At 40.7% G+C, this 19,921-nt stretch overlaps 2 protein-coding genes across 10 annotated transcripts in view; one reads left to right on the top strand and one right to left on the bottom strand.

Annotated features, from left to right (window-relative positions):
• GGACT (gamma-glutamylamine cyclotransferase) overlaps positions 1 to 2,888 on the top strand; it is a 55,711-nt gene extending 52,823 nt beyond the window's left edge. For all 7 annotated transcript variants that reach the window (XM_045821762.1, XM_045821765.1, XM_045821763.1 and 4 more), the window contains one exon: positions 550 to 2,888. In XM_045821762.1, the coding sequence (XP_045677718.1) occupies positions 564 to 1,034 (471 nt within the window). In that variant the 5' untranslated portion in view covers positions 550 to 563 and the 3' untranslated portion in view covers positions 1,035 to 2,888. The remainder of the gene's footprint in view (positions 1 to 549) is intronic.
• PCCA (propionyl-CoA carboxylase subunit alpha) overlaps positions 2,722 to 19,921 on the bottom strand; it is a 458,728-nt gene continuing 441,528 nt past the window's right edge. For all 3 annotated transcript variants that reach the window (XM_045821758.1, XM_045821760.1, XM_045821759.1), the window contains 3 exons: positions 16,882 to 17,022; positions 5,643 to 5,720; positions 2,722 to 3,066 (listed from right to left, as the gene is read on the bottom strand). In XM_045821758.1, the coding sequence (XP_045677714.1) occupies positions 2,998 to 3,066; positions 5,643 to 5,720; positions 16,882 to 17,022 (288 nt within the window). In that variant the 3' untranslated portion in view covers positions 2,722 to 2,997. The remainder of the gene's footprint in view (positions 3,067 to 5,642; positions 5,721 to 16,881; positions 17,023 to 19,921) is intronic.

Below are 19,921 nucleotides of genomic sequence, written 5' to 3'. Positions count from 1 at the left end.
GAGTCACAGGAAAGCATCATTACCCTCTAGGACCTTGAAAAAGGAACACTGAAAAGTGCTATTATTAAAGGTTTGCGGGGTCATACTGTCAGGACTAAAATGTAAATTTAGTACTGAAACCTGAATTATCTCTTGTAGCCCAGTACAGGTGACTTTTTTATACACACACATTTATATTTGCTTGTCATTACTTCTATTTTTGTACAATAAATATTTATTATGTAATTTTTAAAGTTCTTTTAAAAAGATTGAAAACTGCTTTGAAAAACAGCAGTTCTCCATCTGGCAAGTATGTTCTCAACTGAGCACCTTTTCTCAGAAAATCATTATAAAGGGTGGGTGGTGTTTTCTGGAACCTCAGAACCTATCACACGTTGGTGAAGAACAGTGCTGGGTTGTGCTGGGGGTTAGGAACAGCTGCTGAAGCACAAAACTGAAAGATTTACTCTGGCCCTTCCCAGACAAAGTTCCAACTCCAACCAAGACCAGACCTCTTGCCTGTTTCTGCAGCACTTAGATCTACTAGTCTGCTTCCTTTCTTCTTTGCAGTGTCTCTGGCCCACATGGCCAATGTGTTTGTGTATGGAACCCTGAAGCGAGGCCAGCCCAACCATAATGTCCTGCTGGATGGCACTAATGGCTGCGCGACCTTCCAGGGCCGAGGCCACACGGTGGAGCCTTACCCCTTAGTGATTGCTGGAGAACATAACATTCCCCATCTGCTGAACCTGCCGGGGCATGGCCACTGTGTGGTCGGGGAGATCTATAGTGTGGACGAGCAGATGCTGCACTTTCTTGACGAGTTTGAAGGCTGCCCAGACACATACCAGCGCACCCAGGTGAGGATTGTGGTCCTGGAGTGGGAAGGCATGCACAGCACCCCTCAGGAGTCTCCAGCTGCTGAAAGGACCCTGCAGTGCTTTGTGTACAGCACAGCCACCTACCCACCGGAGTGGGTCCACCTCCCATACCACAACAATTACGACTCTCGGGGGACACATGGGCTTCGCTATAATCCACGGGAAAACAGATAAAAATTCGAGGAATGCTCAGCAGCCAAAGAAAAAACAGAGCCCTGATGATTATGAGATTACCACAGCTTGGTCTGCACTCACTGAATGAAAAAGCATTATAATGCCCTTTGAAACAAATATGTGTAAAACTCTATCTGTGGAAAAAGAAATAATCTTTTTAGTGGCAGCCTATTTCCCAGATAATTCTGACATACTGATAACAACATTGTGCCCTGAAATCTCTCTATCCGATACTGCTTTATTGCTTGCTGCCTAAAGAGCACCATGGGCTTGAATGCATTGGATAAGAAAAATTTAGGATTTTAATTCCCCTAAATGACATGTCAAGAACTCATATGTTATCACAGTTTTCTTTCTCCTTTTTTTGCTTTGCTAAAATCTGAAGAAAACATTTCAAATGAATGTAAAGACTTTGTGCTACAGCTAGATTTTAGCAGCCCTACTCTTTTTTTCTTGGTGCTACAGGTCAGATTCAGTAAATTTTTTAATCTGATCTTGATGTTTCAATGTAGTAAAAGAAACTCAGGAAAGACATGCTGTATTTTAGAGTAGTTCTGGAGTAGATATAACATTGTTCTTCACAGTTTTCTAGATCAAGCTTATTAAAAAGATTATAATCATTTAAAATTAAACTAGATGTTTTAGTCAAATAAAGTGTTGATGCTATTTTGGGCCCTATTCTTGGGCCAACGTATTTGGTAGAATGTGTTTTTCATTCTAATTTAGCAAAATAATGAGCACCTTACTTGCTGGCAGAGACAGTTGATTTCAGATGGAAGCTCACCCAAGCCCAGAGCCCAGCAGCCAGGTACTGTCCCTCCTTCCCAAAGGGAGCAGCATTTGGGGTGACCTTTTTGGAGAAGAACCAATGCATTAGTAATTTGTTCTTCAGGCTTGACAGAAAGCTTAGCTTCCTTATATAAACAGCACTTAAAATAATTTTAGCAAGGCACGAAGAACCAATTACTACCCACCTCCATCTGATGATCTGTCAGTGTAGATTCAAGTCAGTGCATGACTGCCTCTGCTTATTTACTAGCAAAGTATGAAACGTATTCTAGGAATTTCAGAACCAAATGAAAATGCAGCTGCTGATCCTTGGTAACCTCATTCTCCATTGGGAGCGTTCACTTACTCTTCAACTTAATAGTAGGTAGACTGTGATCACTAACTGCATCTGGCACAAAAAACATGATAATTATTTTAGCCCTTTTTTCTTAATTGGAAACTTGCTTCACAAAGACACAGGGCAAGGATCGGTATCAGCTGATGAGCGTGTAGCAGCCCCACCCACTACAATTGGGGTGAGGGAGCCCTGTGGGATGGGAAAGAGGGGACCACGTGAGTCATCTCTCCCTAGGTGACAACCCCAGGGATCCAGCAGATCCATACTTGCCCATTAGAGCCACAGATGAGGGATTTCCAAAATCATCTATGTTGAATGGACTTAAGAAATTACTAATAACCACAAACAGAAGTTAGGTCCTCAACCAGGATGAAGTAGGTAATCAGATTATGAGGTAGCACATGCTAATTTAATAAAACTGAAGGCAAAGAGCAGGGATTTATATAAAATTTTTAAAGGATCACAATGAAATGCTATTATGTAAAGTCTACTGGCAAAGCCCATAGCCTCTGAGGTACATTGTCTTCATTAAAAAAAAGAGAAAAAAAGGGCAAACTAATATTTAGACAAATGCTCAGTTTTATTGATTTAACTTTGACACTAGGAAATCTCACAGCAGAAGTACAAATCATATGTACAAGTATTTATATCAATAAAAATTTCCATTGGTGATTTTTTGGCAGAATGTTGGTTTTGACTATATGTGGAATAAATATGACCATGTAAAATCTGCTGCACAGGGGTGTTCCTGCAAAATGCTTGGATAAATTGAGTGTGAAAGAATAATAATACAAATGGCTAATTAAACTGGGTGATGACTGAAAGGCTATAAATACTTCATTGCAGTTCCATGAGCAGATCTCCTTCTCCAACTGTGTCTCCAGCTTTACAATGCACTGATTTCACCTTGAATTTTTTTTTAAAAAAAAAGAGGGGGTTAGTAAGAATTATTAACTAGAACAGGAGGGAGCAATCTCGTCATCCGTTTCTGGAAGTGAAGAGACAGCCTGGCAGGCTTTGGAGCACAGGTAGAACACTTGGCTTGCACAGAGGGGACCTCATGCACAGGGGACGTCTTCATGCAGGGCTGTGACTCAGCACCGTCCCTTCTCCCGCCCTTGTCCTAAGAGTCACTGTTGGAAGGCAATTTTTGCTGGCTGGCCCTTGCACTGGGCACACACAGGGGTCAAGGGCAGCATCCTAAGAGCCAGTGTTGGTCCTGGATAAGCTCACCCAGCCCACTCAGTCTCTGTAGTTTTAGGTTGCAGAAATGTTCTCTGAGAGTTAATGGAATGCTTAGTGTAAAAAAAACCCCAAACAAAACACTTATACAAGAGTCAAAGCTGGTACTAATTAATAAGAGAAACTCCCTAGCCTGATTGTAAACATCCTTTTCAAGGGAAATTATATACTCAGAAGGTATGTGGCAGTACAGATAGTACTTTGTGGCGTGATGTGGAACAAGTACTGAGCTCCCATGATGATGTTATTGTGCCCTTTCATTCTACTCCTCTCCCAATTTTAATCAGGTTTGTTTCCTCAAATTGTGTTCACATTTAAAATAAGTGGGTACGGGGTTAGACGGAGAAGAGATAGTCATTTGACTTCTTGGAGTTTCTTGCTTAGGTGAGAAAATGAACAATGGGTTTGAACTAGTAAGTGGAAAACAGGAACAATGGCAGCAACAGCAGGTTCAGTGCCCTGGCCTGTGTCCCTGCAGCTCCACTATGAGCCAGAGGGCTAGAAGGGCCTTCCCCTTGAATTCCAGCCCAGGCTCTCTCAGGTCGATGTGAACCTGTGCAATGAGTACTTCAAAGGCCTCGTTCAGCAGGTGCTATTTGCACTGAAGTGGCTGCTTTTTATGATCTGAAACCTCTGTGTGTATATAGGATGTATTTTCATGATGCTGTGATTACACTGTGAACCTTTTCCATGGCAGGGAAAATGGCCCTCCCAGATAAGAACCACCAGCCCCTCAGGCCCCAGGGTCTTGTCCTCTGGGTTGGAGCTCTGGCCATTCCTGGTGCACCCTAATGGCCAGTAGGAGGAAATGGGGTGAGCAGGGAGGACTTTCCCAGCTAACAGGGGTCAGGCCACAGTACAAATTTGCTCAGAGCACATCAGCACCCCAAAAACAGTTCTAGGCTCCTGATGACTAGGGAGCAGCTAAGCCTTCACTGTGAAACCCAGGCCCTAAGGACACAAAACACACTGACCTACACAGGCCCCCTGCTCCTTAAGGGAGCTATGCTGGTTCATTTTTGCATTAAGTACCCCAGTCTGGCAATACAGTCCTTTGACATGCATCTGACATATATTCTGCATCCCCCCAAATGAAGCCAAATTATGGATGGAAAGCTCATGATGCTAATGCAATGTCAGTGTTAAAAATCTCAAGGAAAAAATTAATACTTTTGCAAGAGCAGAAAGCAACATTTTCTTGTTCACCTTATGAAAAGTAATCATGTAGAAAGCAGACTCCTAAAAATACCTACAGATCTTGCCCTTGTCCTCTTCCAAATCTGTGGAGACTGGACACAGCTGTCTGCAGCCCCTCTCCAGCTTGACCTCCATCCTCCCAGCTGGAACTGGACTGGGCATCCCCCTCAGCATGTTCTCTGAGCATCAGTTTCATTTTTTTGGGGGGGGGGGGGGTGACAGATGGAAACTGTGTCTCTCTGATGCATATTTCACTGTGACCTGACTGTACCTCTCTGCCAGGGCACACATCATTTCCAAGGTTCAATCTCATTTTCCCAGTTTGGCCATGGTGCAAGACGCAGCCGGCCTATGCTGCTCTCCTCATTCCACCCTGCCTCACCTCGCTCCAGACTTCTAAACCAAAAAGTCCTTCAGGAAAGGATCATTCGACTACAAATGGTCTCTTTTTCGTTGCAGAAAGGATAATGAAATTAATGCTTTAAAGGACTTTTCTGTTTTCTTAAAGAAGAAAGTATATTTAAGAAATTTTAATAAGTTTCAGTACTAATACATCATCTTTTTTTCTCCCTAAATCATTAAGTCCCACATGTGTTTGTGGGGTTTTCAGCTCCTCTTGATCTAAAATTGAATTGTTCTCTTTGTGGAGAAATTATCTTGAAGAGTTACATTAATTTTTGCAATCTCTAAAACCATTTCCTGCTGTGTCACCTAAGTCTCAGATAACTAACTGCCTTTAAGACAGATGTAAGCATTAAAAATTAAAGACCTCTTAATTTGAAAGCCATTAAGGTGAAGAACAATTGTTCTTTGACTACCTGACTATAAAGAGTCTTTTGGAAAGCCCCCTGTGCATGAGGCAGGGGCACACCAGTGTGGGGTGAAAAGAGCTCCCAATCTTACTGTCCCCATCTGCAGGAGGGAGAGGTAAGAGGACATCATGTCTATGACCCTTTTCAGGTCTAACCATCCAAGAATCAAAGGTGGAAATTCTGCTTCCTGCCACAGAGTTGGCATGGGTGGGTGGAAACTTAGGGACATACCTTGCCAGTTTTCCCAGCTGTCATACTGTTCTGCATTTTCATGGCTTCAATCACACAAATTTCTTGACCTTCTGCTACCTAGAAAATGAATAAAAATGCACAGAAGTTTTACCAGCATTCCAATTTTACAACAATGTTCAAGAGTGAAGCCATTACGAGATTCTTTGTCAAAGATGTTGAAATTTGATCCAAACAGCAGCAACAACCTCCCATTAATACTTTGAATCCCAAGTTCATATTTGGGCGACAGCAGAGAAAGACCATTCCCTGGGAATCTGAATCTGCCTTTGCCACAGAGATGTGGCAGAAAGGCATGCTTTCCACTTTCGTACAGTGAATTGGTAAATCTCTACAGATAGAAAGATTGGTGGTTTCCAAGGGCTGAGGGAAAAAAAGGAATAGATTGTTGATGGGAAAATAGATTCCTTTGAGTGATTAAAATGTTCTTTGACTGTCCTGGCTGGTGTGGCTCAGTGGATTGAGTGCCAGCCTGCAAACCAAAAACTTGCTGGCTCGATTCCCTGTCAGGGCACATGCCTGGGTTGCAGGCCAGGCCTCCAGTTGGGGTCATGCAGGAAGCAACCGATTGATGTTTCTCTCTTTCTCCCTCCTTTCCCCTCTCTCTAAAAATAAATTTTTAAGTCTTTAAAAAAATTAAAATGTTCTAAGATTGACTGATGATGGTTGCACAATTCTGTGGATAGACTAAAACAACTGAAGTATACACTTTAAAAGAATGACTTACATATGAATTTTATCTCAGTAAAGCTGTTACCAAAAAATGGAGGTTCTATCTTCAGCGCTGGGGAACTGGGGACAACACCCAAACATCTGGGCCATGCAGACCACTATCCCAAACCTCCAATGTAGGCAATGATTTCTGGAGCTGTGCCCATTCCTTGCAAGGACACTGAGAGCTACCACAGGCTTGGGCTCAAGCTTGGTATTCAGATGTTTGCCTATTTTTATGAGTGAAGTCCAGGTCGAGCAGAGTATAAACCCCTTGGTGTTAAACCTGGGCCTTCCACCTAGGATTCAGCTGTGACTAAAAGCCAATCTATTTATTCTTCTCTCTGCCCTTGATGACTAAGCATGAAAGCTAGGCTGGATTTTTCTCCTATCTTTGTGAAAAAGGGCCTCTCAGTCTTTGAAATGGGAGAGTGGAATTTCCTACACCAACCAGCTATCTGGGGTACTGGTGGATATCTGGTGTGGGGCTCCTGGACGCTCACACCACTGTGGCTGTGCTTGCCCAGTGTTGCAGAATGCCTGGAGAATGTTCTTTCCTGAAATCCCCAAATGATCTCCAAGTCCCCCTTCCGGCCCCCCGTGGGGCACAAGCTGTCTTGCTGGCAGTCGGACTGCCTGAGCCCTGTGCATTCCTTTCCTCTGCTGATCAGGTGGTGGGCTGCTTTTCCTGGCACGGAAACATAGGAAGAGAGGGGATGCCAAAGCTTCAATGCTGGCACGGAGGAGAGACTGTGCTGCAGAGCTGGGCTTGAAGCACTGTGCTTGCTGCCCTTTTTGATTCATTTTCACCTGGCATCTGCATTCCATGGAGATTGAAGAATCAACTCCTGAGGGCTGTTCCAAACTTGCTGTTCTTCAAAACACAGAGGGAGAGAAATGAGGGCAACTCAAAGACAATGAAGATGCCCCAGTCAGGATGTCAACAGCTACTCCCACAAGTCCTCATTTCAGAGACTTTTTTTTCTCTCTTCAAAGGCTAGCATGGACCAGCCAAGACAGAGGAAGGGTGAGTTCCCCCAGAGTAGCACCTGCCATTTAGCTCCACATGTAAAACCCTGGTGGACCCAGACCAAGGCTTCTGAGATGGAAGCTGAGGGTCAGAGCTGACCTCAGGAAACCAGCATCCCAACTGAAGGACTGGGCATTCCAATAACAGAGCTGAGGCTTTCTGGGAAATGGATCTGAAATTCAACAATGGGAATTCCATTAAAAAATTAGTAGTCAGCTCTCCTTCCTGGGGCTCTGGTAGCTCTTTCCTTCACAGATGGACAAGTGCCCACTTACCATGGGGCCTGGAAGTACCTGTACCTGTCTCTCACCCTCCTCAGTTGGCATCTGAGAGCCTGGGCTTGCTCAGAGCTCCCTAGTCTCCCCATTCTCAGCCCCATAGGCTTCTCTTGGGTGGGTGCAGCCTTGCCCCTCTGCAGGACCTCAGCCCACTGCTTGGCATCTGTTGGCCAGAGAGCCTCTCACTGCTTCTTCATAAGAACTTCAAGTAAGTAGATTCACAGTTAACGCAAATATGAAAATGAAATGAACCAGGAAATTTCCAGTGGTCACTCTAAGGGGGCCTGGGCCAACCTGACAATAATGGCCTTAGGAAACTAGTGGAAGGACAGCTGGGCCTGGGCCATAGCCCGGATCCAGGCTTGAGCCGGCCTGCTTGAGCCTGAGGGTAGTAAAGCAAGACAAATTCATGGGGCCCATTGTCTCTGCCCATTGACAAGCCTTAGCTGGCTTGGCATGCTTGCAGCACTGGTGATTTGTGAAGAGTTGACATACAGGTAACTGCAAGTGGTAGATCCTCAGTTATTAATCAGAAAAACAAAACCTCTTGATTTAGCCAGAGATAATCAGGAGAGGCGGGAAAGTTCCAAATTTGCAATGCTCCCTTCTCTCTGATTGTATGACTGGCAATGTGATGAAAAGGACTTCATAGAAAGTGCTCTGGATCTGAAGTGACTGCTCTTCTGCCTGACCCACAGCTCTGCACTGAATCACTGAATTCAGTCCCCACAGCTTCCTTTTCATTCCTGTTTTCTCTCATATCTGTCTGCTAGTCTCTCTACTTGTATTATTTAGTTGTAGATGAAAATTTAAGTAATTCATATCTCTGCTCACCTACAGCCATCTGTTTTGTAATCTGTTTTCACTCATTTGTCCCTAAAAGGGAAAAAACTCTTGGAAGTTATTTACTCCACAAAATACTGAGATATGTTTTAGTCAGTAGAACTTGATCTAAATTTCAGTTATTTCATTCCTTAAAAATCCAAGTCAAGCAAGCAAACGTGGTACAAACCATACAGTGAATAAAGCAGGTGGGCCTGTAACTAGGGGGTGCCCTGCCCACCAGCTGGGCCCTACACAGGCTCCAATTCCAGCAATACCAAGATGGCATTACATAGGTCTCTTAGCTCGACATTTGGAAGCCTCTCTGTCCAGAGGTGTTCATCCGTCCCCACTCCCCAAGTTTGGGAAGGTAGTGGCAGCACCTTCTGTCTTTCCCCGTGTGCTTGAAAAGCTGGGCATTAATTGAGGGAGCAGAGAGGGCACTTAAACATTCCATTTCCACTAGACAGCTCACATGTGAGGGCACTGCTCCTGAAGGATCTGTGTGCGCACACTTCTCTAACACTTTTGTGAATCATCTGATAAAGACTTAATGATTGTGACAGGATGTCTCCAACTCTGGGCTTACAAAATGGTCAGAAGCCTTGCAAGTCTTTTTGATAAACTTGGTCAGCCTGATATACTTCTCCACTCCCTGTCTAATTGGTGTAAAGTTTGGAGGCCTGAATCCTGTATCTTTCATCCGGCTTATTGCGTCCTCTCCTTTGACACAGGGTCAAGGTTCACATTCGCATCCGATTATCAGAGTGCACTCATTAAGCGTGAGCCTGCCTTGCCCTAAAATGAATAAGCTGGGGAGAAAACTCGGCCAATTTATTCAGCAGATTTCAGCATGTTTAGAAGCCCTGAATGTCACCCGGCACTGCTCTGTGCTGAAAGAGGTTCAGACATCTCCAGCTGATGATTAATTGTGAGTGATGGGAAATAAAATCCAGTAAAGCCAGCTGCTTGCCATGGTCGGCAAAATGACTCTAATGGATATAGGCTGCCAATTTTCCAGTTTTACTGGCAAGTCTTCCAAGTGTAATTAAGGGAAGTTATAAATGATATGGAAATCTATCAAGTCCCATTTATTTTCAGAGGACTCTTTCCCCAGAGACTTTTATCTTCAAGCTTATAGTATGCTTTGTTGTGCTAATGATTCAAATCACTTCTTGTTTCTGATTAAAGACCCCAGTAGCATTCTACCAAGTTCCCTTCACTTCTTCCCCAAAGATTAAAAGACACAGAACCTTCTCCTGCACATCACTCTTAGAAAACATACTAAGGCTGGGACATACTCAGCAACTTGTATCATTCAGACTGCAAACGCAAGAAGAAAGCTCAAAGGAAGTGCAGGAGGTGAAAAAGAAAGGGGGAAAAAAGACCTCCATCAAACACAAAGAGAAGTCCCCAAAAGTACAATCTTGAAAGCTGTGTTCAATACCAGATATTCATCAGAAGGTGGTGTAGCTCACTAATGTTATTTGATTTGGAATAAAAGCATGAAAATGATGGCAAAGGCCTAAAATTGGAGATGTAAAGGATGACTGCACAGTATTCCATTTCTCAATTTCATCCTTTAGAGACACAAAATGGGGACGATACAGTGACGGGATGAGATTTACAGTAACAGCTGTGGTCTTCCCACACAAGGGAGGCCCTTTTAATGGGCGAAGGTCTGTTTTGAACAGACGGGGAGTAACAAAACAAGGTTCCCTATTAAGAGTGTACAGTCATATTTCTGATAAAGAAAATGATTATGGGAGTTGGATTTTCTTTAAGGTGGCCCCTCCCCTCTTTTGTTGTCCAAAACCTGGGTCATTTTTAAAGGTGTTATCCTTTAAATATAGGCAAGAGGACAGAAATGGCATGGAGGGGTTTTTTCCCCCCGTAGCCCCCTCTCTAACAACTATAAAGAATGCATAGGAAACTGTGCCAGTGGCATATGGCTTTCTACTGTGCTAAACATTCATACAAAAGACAGGTTCATCAGTCATTGGAGTATCTGGATAAAAAATTAGCTCCTGATGGATGGTATTTTGAGCTTACCTGCTGCTAGTACATTACCAGAGAAACACAGGTTTTGAAACCCACATGACATTAGAAACTGCAGACCATGAAATACAACACATGCAGGAGCACATAATGTACGCCAGATTATACAAAATAATAAATAAGCTATTTAAACCCTCTGCCTAAAATTGAGCCCACTGCAAGGAACCCTGGGTCATTTCTACACAGGCCAATTAATGCACAGCATCTGCTGTATAGAAGCAGGGCATGAAGCACTTCCGAATGATTTCAGCAATTAAAAGAAAACTGTTTCCTGCCTGTTCAGACTGCAACTGTTTCAATGCAAGAATGAGCACCAAATCACTGCGTGCAGCTGAAAAATTAAGTCTGCTTTTTGGGGAAGAAGGGTGGGTGGGAGGAAGAATTTTTATGGAAAAAGGAGCCTTCTTTTGTTGTCCTACATTCTGTGTTTTCTGCCAAATTAGACAGAAGGCTTGGAGGGCTTACCGGCCCGCTGCAGTCTCCCCTTCTGCTGCACTGGGCCCCCCGAAAGCACGGATCAATATCAACCCTGCTGACGACTCCACAAAAGTGAAAATCCTTCAATTACATTTTTAAAGGCAGTTCTAGTTAGAACACAGGTGCCTGAATGCACTGCATTTTAAAGCCCTCAGATCTGAAGAAAGACACAGTTAACAGCCACAGGAAAAAAGCATCTCAGATTTGGTTAAAAGGCACTGCTAGAATCTGACTATAATAACTTCCTCTTTCTGAGCTGGTAAGATAGGGTGGTAAATATCCCCTGATATTTCCTGAAGAAGAAAAGTGAATTCACATCCTAACATCTTCATGTAAAGAGGGAAGGAGAAGACATCCCTGGAGACTGCAGTATTTAAGCAATAATGGAATGAACCATCATCAAATTACAAAGAAAGAGAAGGCAGGTGACAGAAATGCGGTCAAACCCCTTATCTGTAGTCGAAGGCCTCTTTATGGGTTTGTGCACTAGCCACCTCACTAGGAGGGCATGAGCAAGGAGAAGTAACACACTCAACCAGGGCAGATGGTTCTGAGGGTCTGCAGGCCTGCATCTCTCTCCGCCCTCCCTCATTCCCACCCCCCTGACCGCCCCCCCCTCGGCTTAGTTGCCCCTCTCTAATTGCGCAGTGGGTCTCAAAGCAGGGAACTGAAAGTCTTGGGGAAAGAATACAGAGTTGTGGCCAATATTAAACAAGTCTAGTTTTTGTTAAAATTCCTTAAAATGAAGGAAAATATTACACTCTACTGCCCTCTAAGTTAGCTCACAACTGGAGCCCAAATCTCTAGTTATAAAGAGAACTACTTAAATTTGGTGTCATTTACAATATCTTTAAGAAATTAGTCTGGATCCACTACCTCTGTGAAGTATACTATTTTAAAGAATTCAGATGGTTTTATTTTATTTTTTTGTAAAAGGGTGACAAGGAATATTCTGAATCTTGGTAAAGTGGAGAAGTGTCATCTTCAAAAATTTTTGAAACAGAGATACCATCCCCTGTAATCTTCAGTGGGTCATTCCTTGAAAATTTAAATCAAATGCTAAATTTGCAGAATATTCTTCTACTATGTTTCTTGATTAATCATAAAAATATTTTACCTTATATTGATAATTATCATTAAGTTATAAAAATACCCAAGTTGTTACCTCCAACAAAAATCACCCCTAATGCTTAAAAGTAAATGCTACCTGGAAGAAAATGAAAGGCCCAACTCAGGATAGCTGTTACCTCTGAAGGAGGCAGGACAAGAATGCCATTAGAGAAAGGGCAAGTTCATTGTATAAGCAGTGTTTTTGTGCTAAATACAATGGGAAGCAAATATGGTAAATAAGGTGAACAGAGAGCACAGGAATACTCATGCTGTTTTTTTATAACTTTCTGCATGTTTGTAATATTTCACAATTTAAAGTTTAAAAATGTTAAATAACGAACATATGAATCTGTACATGCTTTGCAATACAATCTGAGGCTTGGATGAAAAACTGGCACCTTATCAAATAAACTGCTTGAATAACTACTGCTATGAAATACGTAAATTTAATCATTGCAATTATTTCCTGATTGTAAATCAAGGAATCCAAAAACTGGAAAATCTATCAAACAGCCAGGCCAGGTCCTCTGCCAGGGAAAGATGCTGTTATTGATATTGGGCTGCGTGGGGTACACAAGTTACTGCCAGACAAACACATGTCAGGAAGGCCCATTCCAACCCCTCTCATCTGGAATACCTAAGAGCAAAGGAGGTTTCAAATCCTGCTCATTCACAAAAGGAAAAATAAAGGTCTCTCACCAAGTTTATTTGTAATTTCTCCAAGATCAGTTGTAAGTTCAATTGCAAATGGTTTGGGGACAAAGGGGTGGTGTGACTATCATGCTCACCCATCTACCTCCTTGGGTGTCTTCTCCCTGAAGGCGCACATGCAAGGAGAAAAATAAACCAGGGCGAATCTGGGTTGTTCTCCTATTAATGATTCCAAATTTTATGTTTTATAGAATCCTCCCCTATTTTGTGTAAATCACTGTTTATGAGAACAATAATCCCAAATACCTAATTACCTGCTACTAAAGGTCAGTTCACTAAAAAGCATATCATCCTTATTTTGCCTCCCTCAAAGTACCACACTCTGTCTTGCTAATAGTGGATGGGCTAAGGGGCAGGAAGAAACATTAACAGGTACTTACTGTCAATCTATTATTTTACCTGGTCTCACAAACTAGTAAGTGACAAAGTAATGATTAAGAAAGAAAGAAAAAGAAATGGGTACACAGCCTGCTTCTGGTTCCCATCTCACTTAATTTTAGATGTAATAAATAACAAATATTTCTGATGTAAATTTGAGATGACTGAAAAATCTAAACATAACTGGAACAAATCTTAGTTAAATGCAATATTAAAATATCCCATTGTGTTGTTTCACATGTACTTTTATTTTTTGTTTTGTTTCTGATATCAAAATATGCTCATAATGACTTTATATTTAAAAGTCAAATGAAAATTGTGCAACACATTCAATAGTCCTAAGTTTAATGCTGGAAAATGTATTTAGCCATTTTTTTTCAAGAAGATCATAAAAATAAAAGTTACAATGATTAAAACAAGTTATTAAAAATGCTAACTTTGATTACAAAAATACCCCAGTTTATGATGTATTAAATATACAGAAAAATAGGTAGTTTTCAAACTGAAATAAAAATCAGTCATTAAAAATATTTTCAGAAGGTATATAAAAATGTATTTATTAAATGCATATAAAAGTGATTTTGTCAATTGTTTTCTGAATTAAATTTGTGATTCTGGACTTTTATAATCCAGTTCTACTTAGTTTCTAATTGGTTTATTTGCTTATATGAATTTTACTCTTTATTAACTATAATCCCTTCCCCACATGTTCAAAAAGGCTATTATGTAATCATTTAAAAAAGATTTTACTATCACATTTAATGTTGAATAGTACATATTACACATTGAAAAAGTATCAGGAACTTTTGCTGTTTGAACCCTACTTAGAGGAAAATGTAGCTTCTGTGCTGAAGGAGGAGAGGACCTTTCCCCACAAAGCTCTCTGGGTGGATTTACTATTTCTAAAGTGCCACCCAAATCATTTTGTCCTGAGATTTTTAAAAATTCTGTTAAAATTGTTTATTCCACAAAAACAGATTTGTAATTTATTATTTATGTGACACTTTTGTGGAACACATTGTTGCCCCCCTCACCATTCTAAGATTTGTCAAGTCTTGCTCAGCTAAATATAAAAATTACAGATAACCAGAACTTAAACTACACAAAATAACATTTCAAAGAAGAATAGAATACTTAGAGGTCCTCAGTTGTTTTTTTAGGTCCTTGTTTTTTTTGAAAATACACTGAGATGATTGATTCCTTTCTCTTCCTACTGACAAAAGTGGAACCTTGCCTCAGCTATTGTTATTGCTAAGAACATAACATGCCTTACAATAATTTTAAACCACAAAACTTAAGAGTTACAAGTATTATTTTGTTATAGTGGCCTCAAGTAAACAATGTGCCTTTGGTCCAAGGAAAGTTTCTTGTGTGTTAATTGCACAAAGCAGATTTAACTATACAAGTTGTTGTAAAAGCTGGCAAACATCTGGCCCTGCATTTGGTTTAGGTATTAGCAGTTTGGGACACTTTTCACAAATAATAATTCAAGAGAAAATACTATTGTATTGAAACACAATGGCACCGAATATAAAAGGAAGTTCTGTGAGAACTAGAAGTGGCACTGGAAGCTGAAGAGAGGAATAAAAAGAAAGTATATGTTCTGCCAGACCAGCCTAGGCACATGCATGCAAAGAGCATTTATAAATAAGGTGAAGTACACAGAGAAGAGGAGCCAGTTCACTAGGGGTACATACCCCCTGCCCCACCCAGCCATGTCCTCTGACTTTAAAGGAATACATGCAACAGAGTCTCCAGTCAATTCTCAAATTAAACCATTCTTGAATACCCACATTTAATTACTGGTGGTGGTTTTCAATATCTGAGCTACCCAAGAACTAATACAATATTGCTCTATTTTACTAAGTGTCTTGTTTTCCCACATTAAATCATTAATCAGGAAATGGAAGGTCTGAAGGCTAAACCTTTCTGGTATCTCTGGAGAAGCTGGATTAGGAGAAAGCAGTTGTTGGAAACAAGAAGGCTGCAGGCTCCCTGTTCTCTGCCCGGAGCAGCCGCAGCCAGGAAGCTGGTGCAAATGGAGGAGCAGGACTGCAGCGTGAATCTCCTCCCTCTGTGCTCGTGCTCGCAGCAGGAGCCACCTCCCTCCCTCCCTCCCTCTGCTCAGGTTTTGACTCAGGTGTTGGAAAAGTAAGGATTGCCATTAAAACACTTATTTTTTAAAGCACAAATGTGATTTTATAATTAAAGCCACACAATTAGAACTGACAAGCTCAGGATGGCAGTATACAGCCCATGTAGCTTCCAGAAAAAGCTTAAGATGGAAGATGAGGGAAAAAAAAACCAAAATAACCCCTTCACATTGTTCACCAACCTACACTCCCAGTCACTGGAAGATTCCACTAACTGCTCATATTAGTATGAGTGTACTCATGCTTACTGGCAAGGCCAAGGGACTATCTCCTTATGACCCTAATCCTTTAGAATGAGGAAATACAAGGCAAACCCCTCCCCCATAATCATTACATATATAAAATATTTAAGTATCACCCCTCCCAAATCCTTGACACTTGGGTGTTAGACAAACATAATGAGTGCTTTCTTCCAAGAATATCAATGCTTTCTAAATAAACGTGACAATTCTCCTCAGCCTCTTTTATGATTTTTCTAGAAAAACTTGTAGTTCCATTTCTATATCATCAGATAAAGCAATTGTTAAGTCAGTTTTCCAACTTCATGTGACAATTTCAGGACTAGTCATTTAAACAACTGAAACTGATCAATTTTTCTTAATATTCAATTATAAATACTTTTCTAGAAGCCAATGACTATATGGGTTTTTCCTCAATGTTATTTTATTTATGTTAATACAGAAATACAGAGGCAGTTTTAATGTAATCTTTACAGGAAAATATAAAAACTCATGTGATTTAACTGAGATACAAAATGGAATCACCATCTCGTTTATTAAAGACTGTCATATTTGGCCGTTATTTTCTGGCACATGAATAAAGAGGCAAGTACTTACATGCCCCCTAGAAACCTTTCTGGTTGACTCTTTTCTCTTTACTTCTACTGCTAATAAATAGAGATGTCTAACCATGCTGTTAAAAAATGCAGTATCCTACCAATTCACCCATAGCACACTATTGCAAGACTAAACATGTGAGGAAATATTACTAGCTTCATTATGCCTTAATGTCACAAAGTCAAGATGAAAAACATATATCTGTGATCCCAAATTTTATTTATCAAGTAACGGAAGTGTGCTGGTACTATACAGATTACAGAATTAACTTTCATTAGTTCCCTTCCCTTTCATTCCAAAAATAATGCAAAAAGTTCCCCATCAGAAGTTTATTTTTTACTATGAGTTCTTCAAGGATGCTTAAAGCACAGAGAGCCTGAGAGTAAATAGAAATTTTAAATAAAATACTTCCTAAAACTCCAAATTTTCCAAATAACAGAATGAATCAGGCCTTATTTCTGTTCCAGTTCCAGATCAGTTGAGGGGAGAGGCACTCAGATATTGTTACTAAACTAATTCAAATATGAAACAGTTGGACAAAAACTGCACAAAAGCTATTTTGCTATTTGGTGGGGGTAGGAGGATTCAAGAAGGACCTGCACAGGGCACGATCATGCTTCTGTCTTCCCCCATCCCACAGATAGGCATGCTCCTTACCATGTCCCCGGGCTTGACAGAGATGGCCACCACCATGCCAGGCATTGGGGAGCGAAGAATACTGCTTGTATCTTCAGCCACTTTTTCCAGCATAAATTTGCTCAATTCTGCAGCGAGTTTGGTCAAGATATGCACCTTGTACTTAAGGGAAAACACCATAAATGAGTTTAAATGCTGAACTTTTCTTCAAAAGTAGTATTCATTCCAAATCAGTTTTTACCTTTTAAATTTAAATTACATCAGCTTTGAAGTCACATGACTTTTAATTATTGTACACAAAACCAAAATATATTCATTTGTTTCTGGAATATGTTATGAGCCAATTATTTAAGAGATTTCTTGAAATAAGAACTCCGGTAATTCATTAGTGATAAATAGTTATCATCCTATATCATGAAGAAAAATATCTGAAAACTTATAAAGAAAACAGTGAGAATTTTCTTTGTTTTTCCTTTACCGATTACACAACATCCCCATTAACTCAAATTCAGTGAGCTGGGTCAGCCCAAAGGAGAAAGGAGGTGACTGTGAACATGCACCAGTAGATGGCAGCAGATTGCTGTCTCTAACTTCCCATTCCCCTTAAGAGAGCTACTGTACTGTGTATCAATAACTTAAGACAAAGGGTTTCAGTGTTCATTTGGGGCAAATCAATATTTAAAATTAAATTTAAAATCCAATATTTAAAATCCAGTGACATAAAATATATTCACGATTGAAAATGTCAGCTTAGCTTCTTAGGCACAGCATTATGTAGTCTTTCTGTTTACAAGATGGTTAAGGTACCTACAGATGAAATATGATAGTATCTTCTGTACTAAGGGACAATATATCAAGAGCTTAAATCCACTGAAAGAAAACAGTATCCACAGCCAAGTATTTTAATGGCACTTTTTGTAGATGGCTCTCAAACAATTAGGGGTCCACTGAAGGCAGTTCCAACAGAACATTTGTAGTGAAGAGAATTTCTGCCTGGCAGGAGAAATCCTAGATCTCTGTGAATAAATATATGAGCCTCAGTTTGGTCTGTCCAAACAGACACAAGATAAAATGGTTTGAGGAAGTGTTAGTCGGTGAAGCAGGAACGACCACCTGAAGATTTTTGGATTCCTACCAGATCATATTTCCCTTGGGTAGACAAATGCAGCATCCAGGCAGCTTCATTTTGTTCAAAAAAGCTGCTGTAACTCAAAGCCTCCTGTGGGCATCATGATGGCAGGGATGCAAAAGCAAAATAGAATTCACCCTTTAATTTAGTGCAGGGTCAGCAGAAATCTCTAAATGTGCTCTTTACAGGATCTATTTAAAAAGGACTCGGGGGAGGGCCCCAAGGAAGAGCTTTGATGGCCCAAGTTCAGAGCAGATTTACCACACTGTGACAGGTTGGAAAATAACATCTTTTGCATGTTTCTTTACTCCTGAATGTGTGTTTTGCAATCAAGACATATAAGTGTCTGCCAGTTTCTGAAGGTTATGATCCTTGAGTGAAATTACAGTGCAAATAAAAGCTTTTTGCTCCTATTAAAATTCATCTGAGTCATAAGTGGCAAGGGAAGAAAGCAAGAAGAGTGCATTCTGCTGTCAGTCAAATAAATATTCTGGTTAGAGAGAGACTATTTATCAATGAGGAATTATATCTTTAAGTTGTTCATTAAATTTATTGGGGTGGATAGAAACAAAGGGGGGAGAATATAATTGTACCAAATTGCACAGTTTTAGTGCCTGTGCTCTGTCTACCTTAGAAAGAAAATCCAACATCACTGGAAGCACCAGTCAACAAAAAAGTTACTTTTCAGCCATGTGACTGGTATCAGCCATGTGACTGATCAGCACTGGGCCCAGTTTTTCCAGCATAGCATAAGGATCTGTCCCCACCCCCACCCATACCTCCCACCACCTACTTTGACTTCAAAATGTGAGCACTAAGTTGAGGGAAAGTGTCTCTGTATACTGAGAATACAACTTATCACATTTCACCACAGTGGATACCCTTAAAAACTAAGTTTAGCTATATATCACAAACAAGCCTTAATATAAATACAGCACTAAGATTGTCCCAAGCTGCATTTCTCCCCAGAAATGACAAGATCCTGACTAAAGCTGGATCCTTTTACTATTTTTATAATTTTCATATCTTTTGGATTCCTTTCTCTGTAGGACTCCTGCTTTGCTTGGAAAGAGATGTAAAAAAGTCACAGAACTCAATGCCTTTAGATGAGGTCTTTGTTATTGATGAGATGTTCCTTTTCCTTTTGTATTTGTTTATTGTTCTTAAATCTGTTTGGGGGATAAGCGACTTATTGTAATCACAGGCAAAAATAACAACGGGGTAAACGCCTCAGGAGAGGCCTTATTGCAAATAGTTGGCTTAGAAATGACCTTTCTGAATATAAAAAGAGAAGGCATGGAGAAGTTTCTCTTTTTAAGATTACCTTTGATGTTATCCTGACCCTTTCAGCGTGCCCATACAAACACGCCTTCTTAAAACAACCTCTTGGCTCACACGTGCAGCGTACACGGGGGTGCTTGCCAGGATGGGATCTAAGCAGAGTGCAGCATATGGGCCCATCAGAACGAATTGCCTGGTGAGAACCGTAAAAGCTTTTTGATGCCCCAGAAAAGAAGTCATTTAAGAATGTACACTAGGGCTTTCAAAGTTTATGATCAAAACTGCTATTTATTGGTTTCTCTGAATTCTTAGGGGGCACAGGCAGAGCAGCCAACTAGTTTTGAGAGATTTCAGGAAAATGCCCTATGACGCATGCAGTTTGGTTTTATGCTTAGCATTTAAATATTCCTAATGGATTCTGTAAAATGTCCCTGGAGAGTGTTGATTTTAAACTGCTGTTATGATTTTTCAAGCAGAAAAAACACAAACTTATGTTTTGGGGTTGGGAGCTCCAGATTTTAAAAGGCTAGTCAACAGGACAGACAAGTATAATCCTAGAAGCCAGAGGTACTTGCCCTACAAGGTCATGAGAAACGTGGGCTTGAGAGATTAGCAATTGCTTGTTGGTTCAGCGTCTGTGGGTCGTTAGGT

This window comes from Phyllostomus hastatus, unplaced genomic scaffold (assembly GCF_019186645.2).
Source record: "Phyllostomus hastatus isolate PE091 unplaced genomic scaffold, TTU_PhHast_1.1 phas_scaffold_46, whole genome shotgun sequence".
Lineage (NCBI taxonomy): Eukaryota > Metazoa > Chordata > Mammalia > Chiroptera > Phyllostomidae > Phyllostomus > Phyllostomus hastatus.
This window is presented reverse-complemented; position numbering and strand designations above follow the sequence as displayed.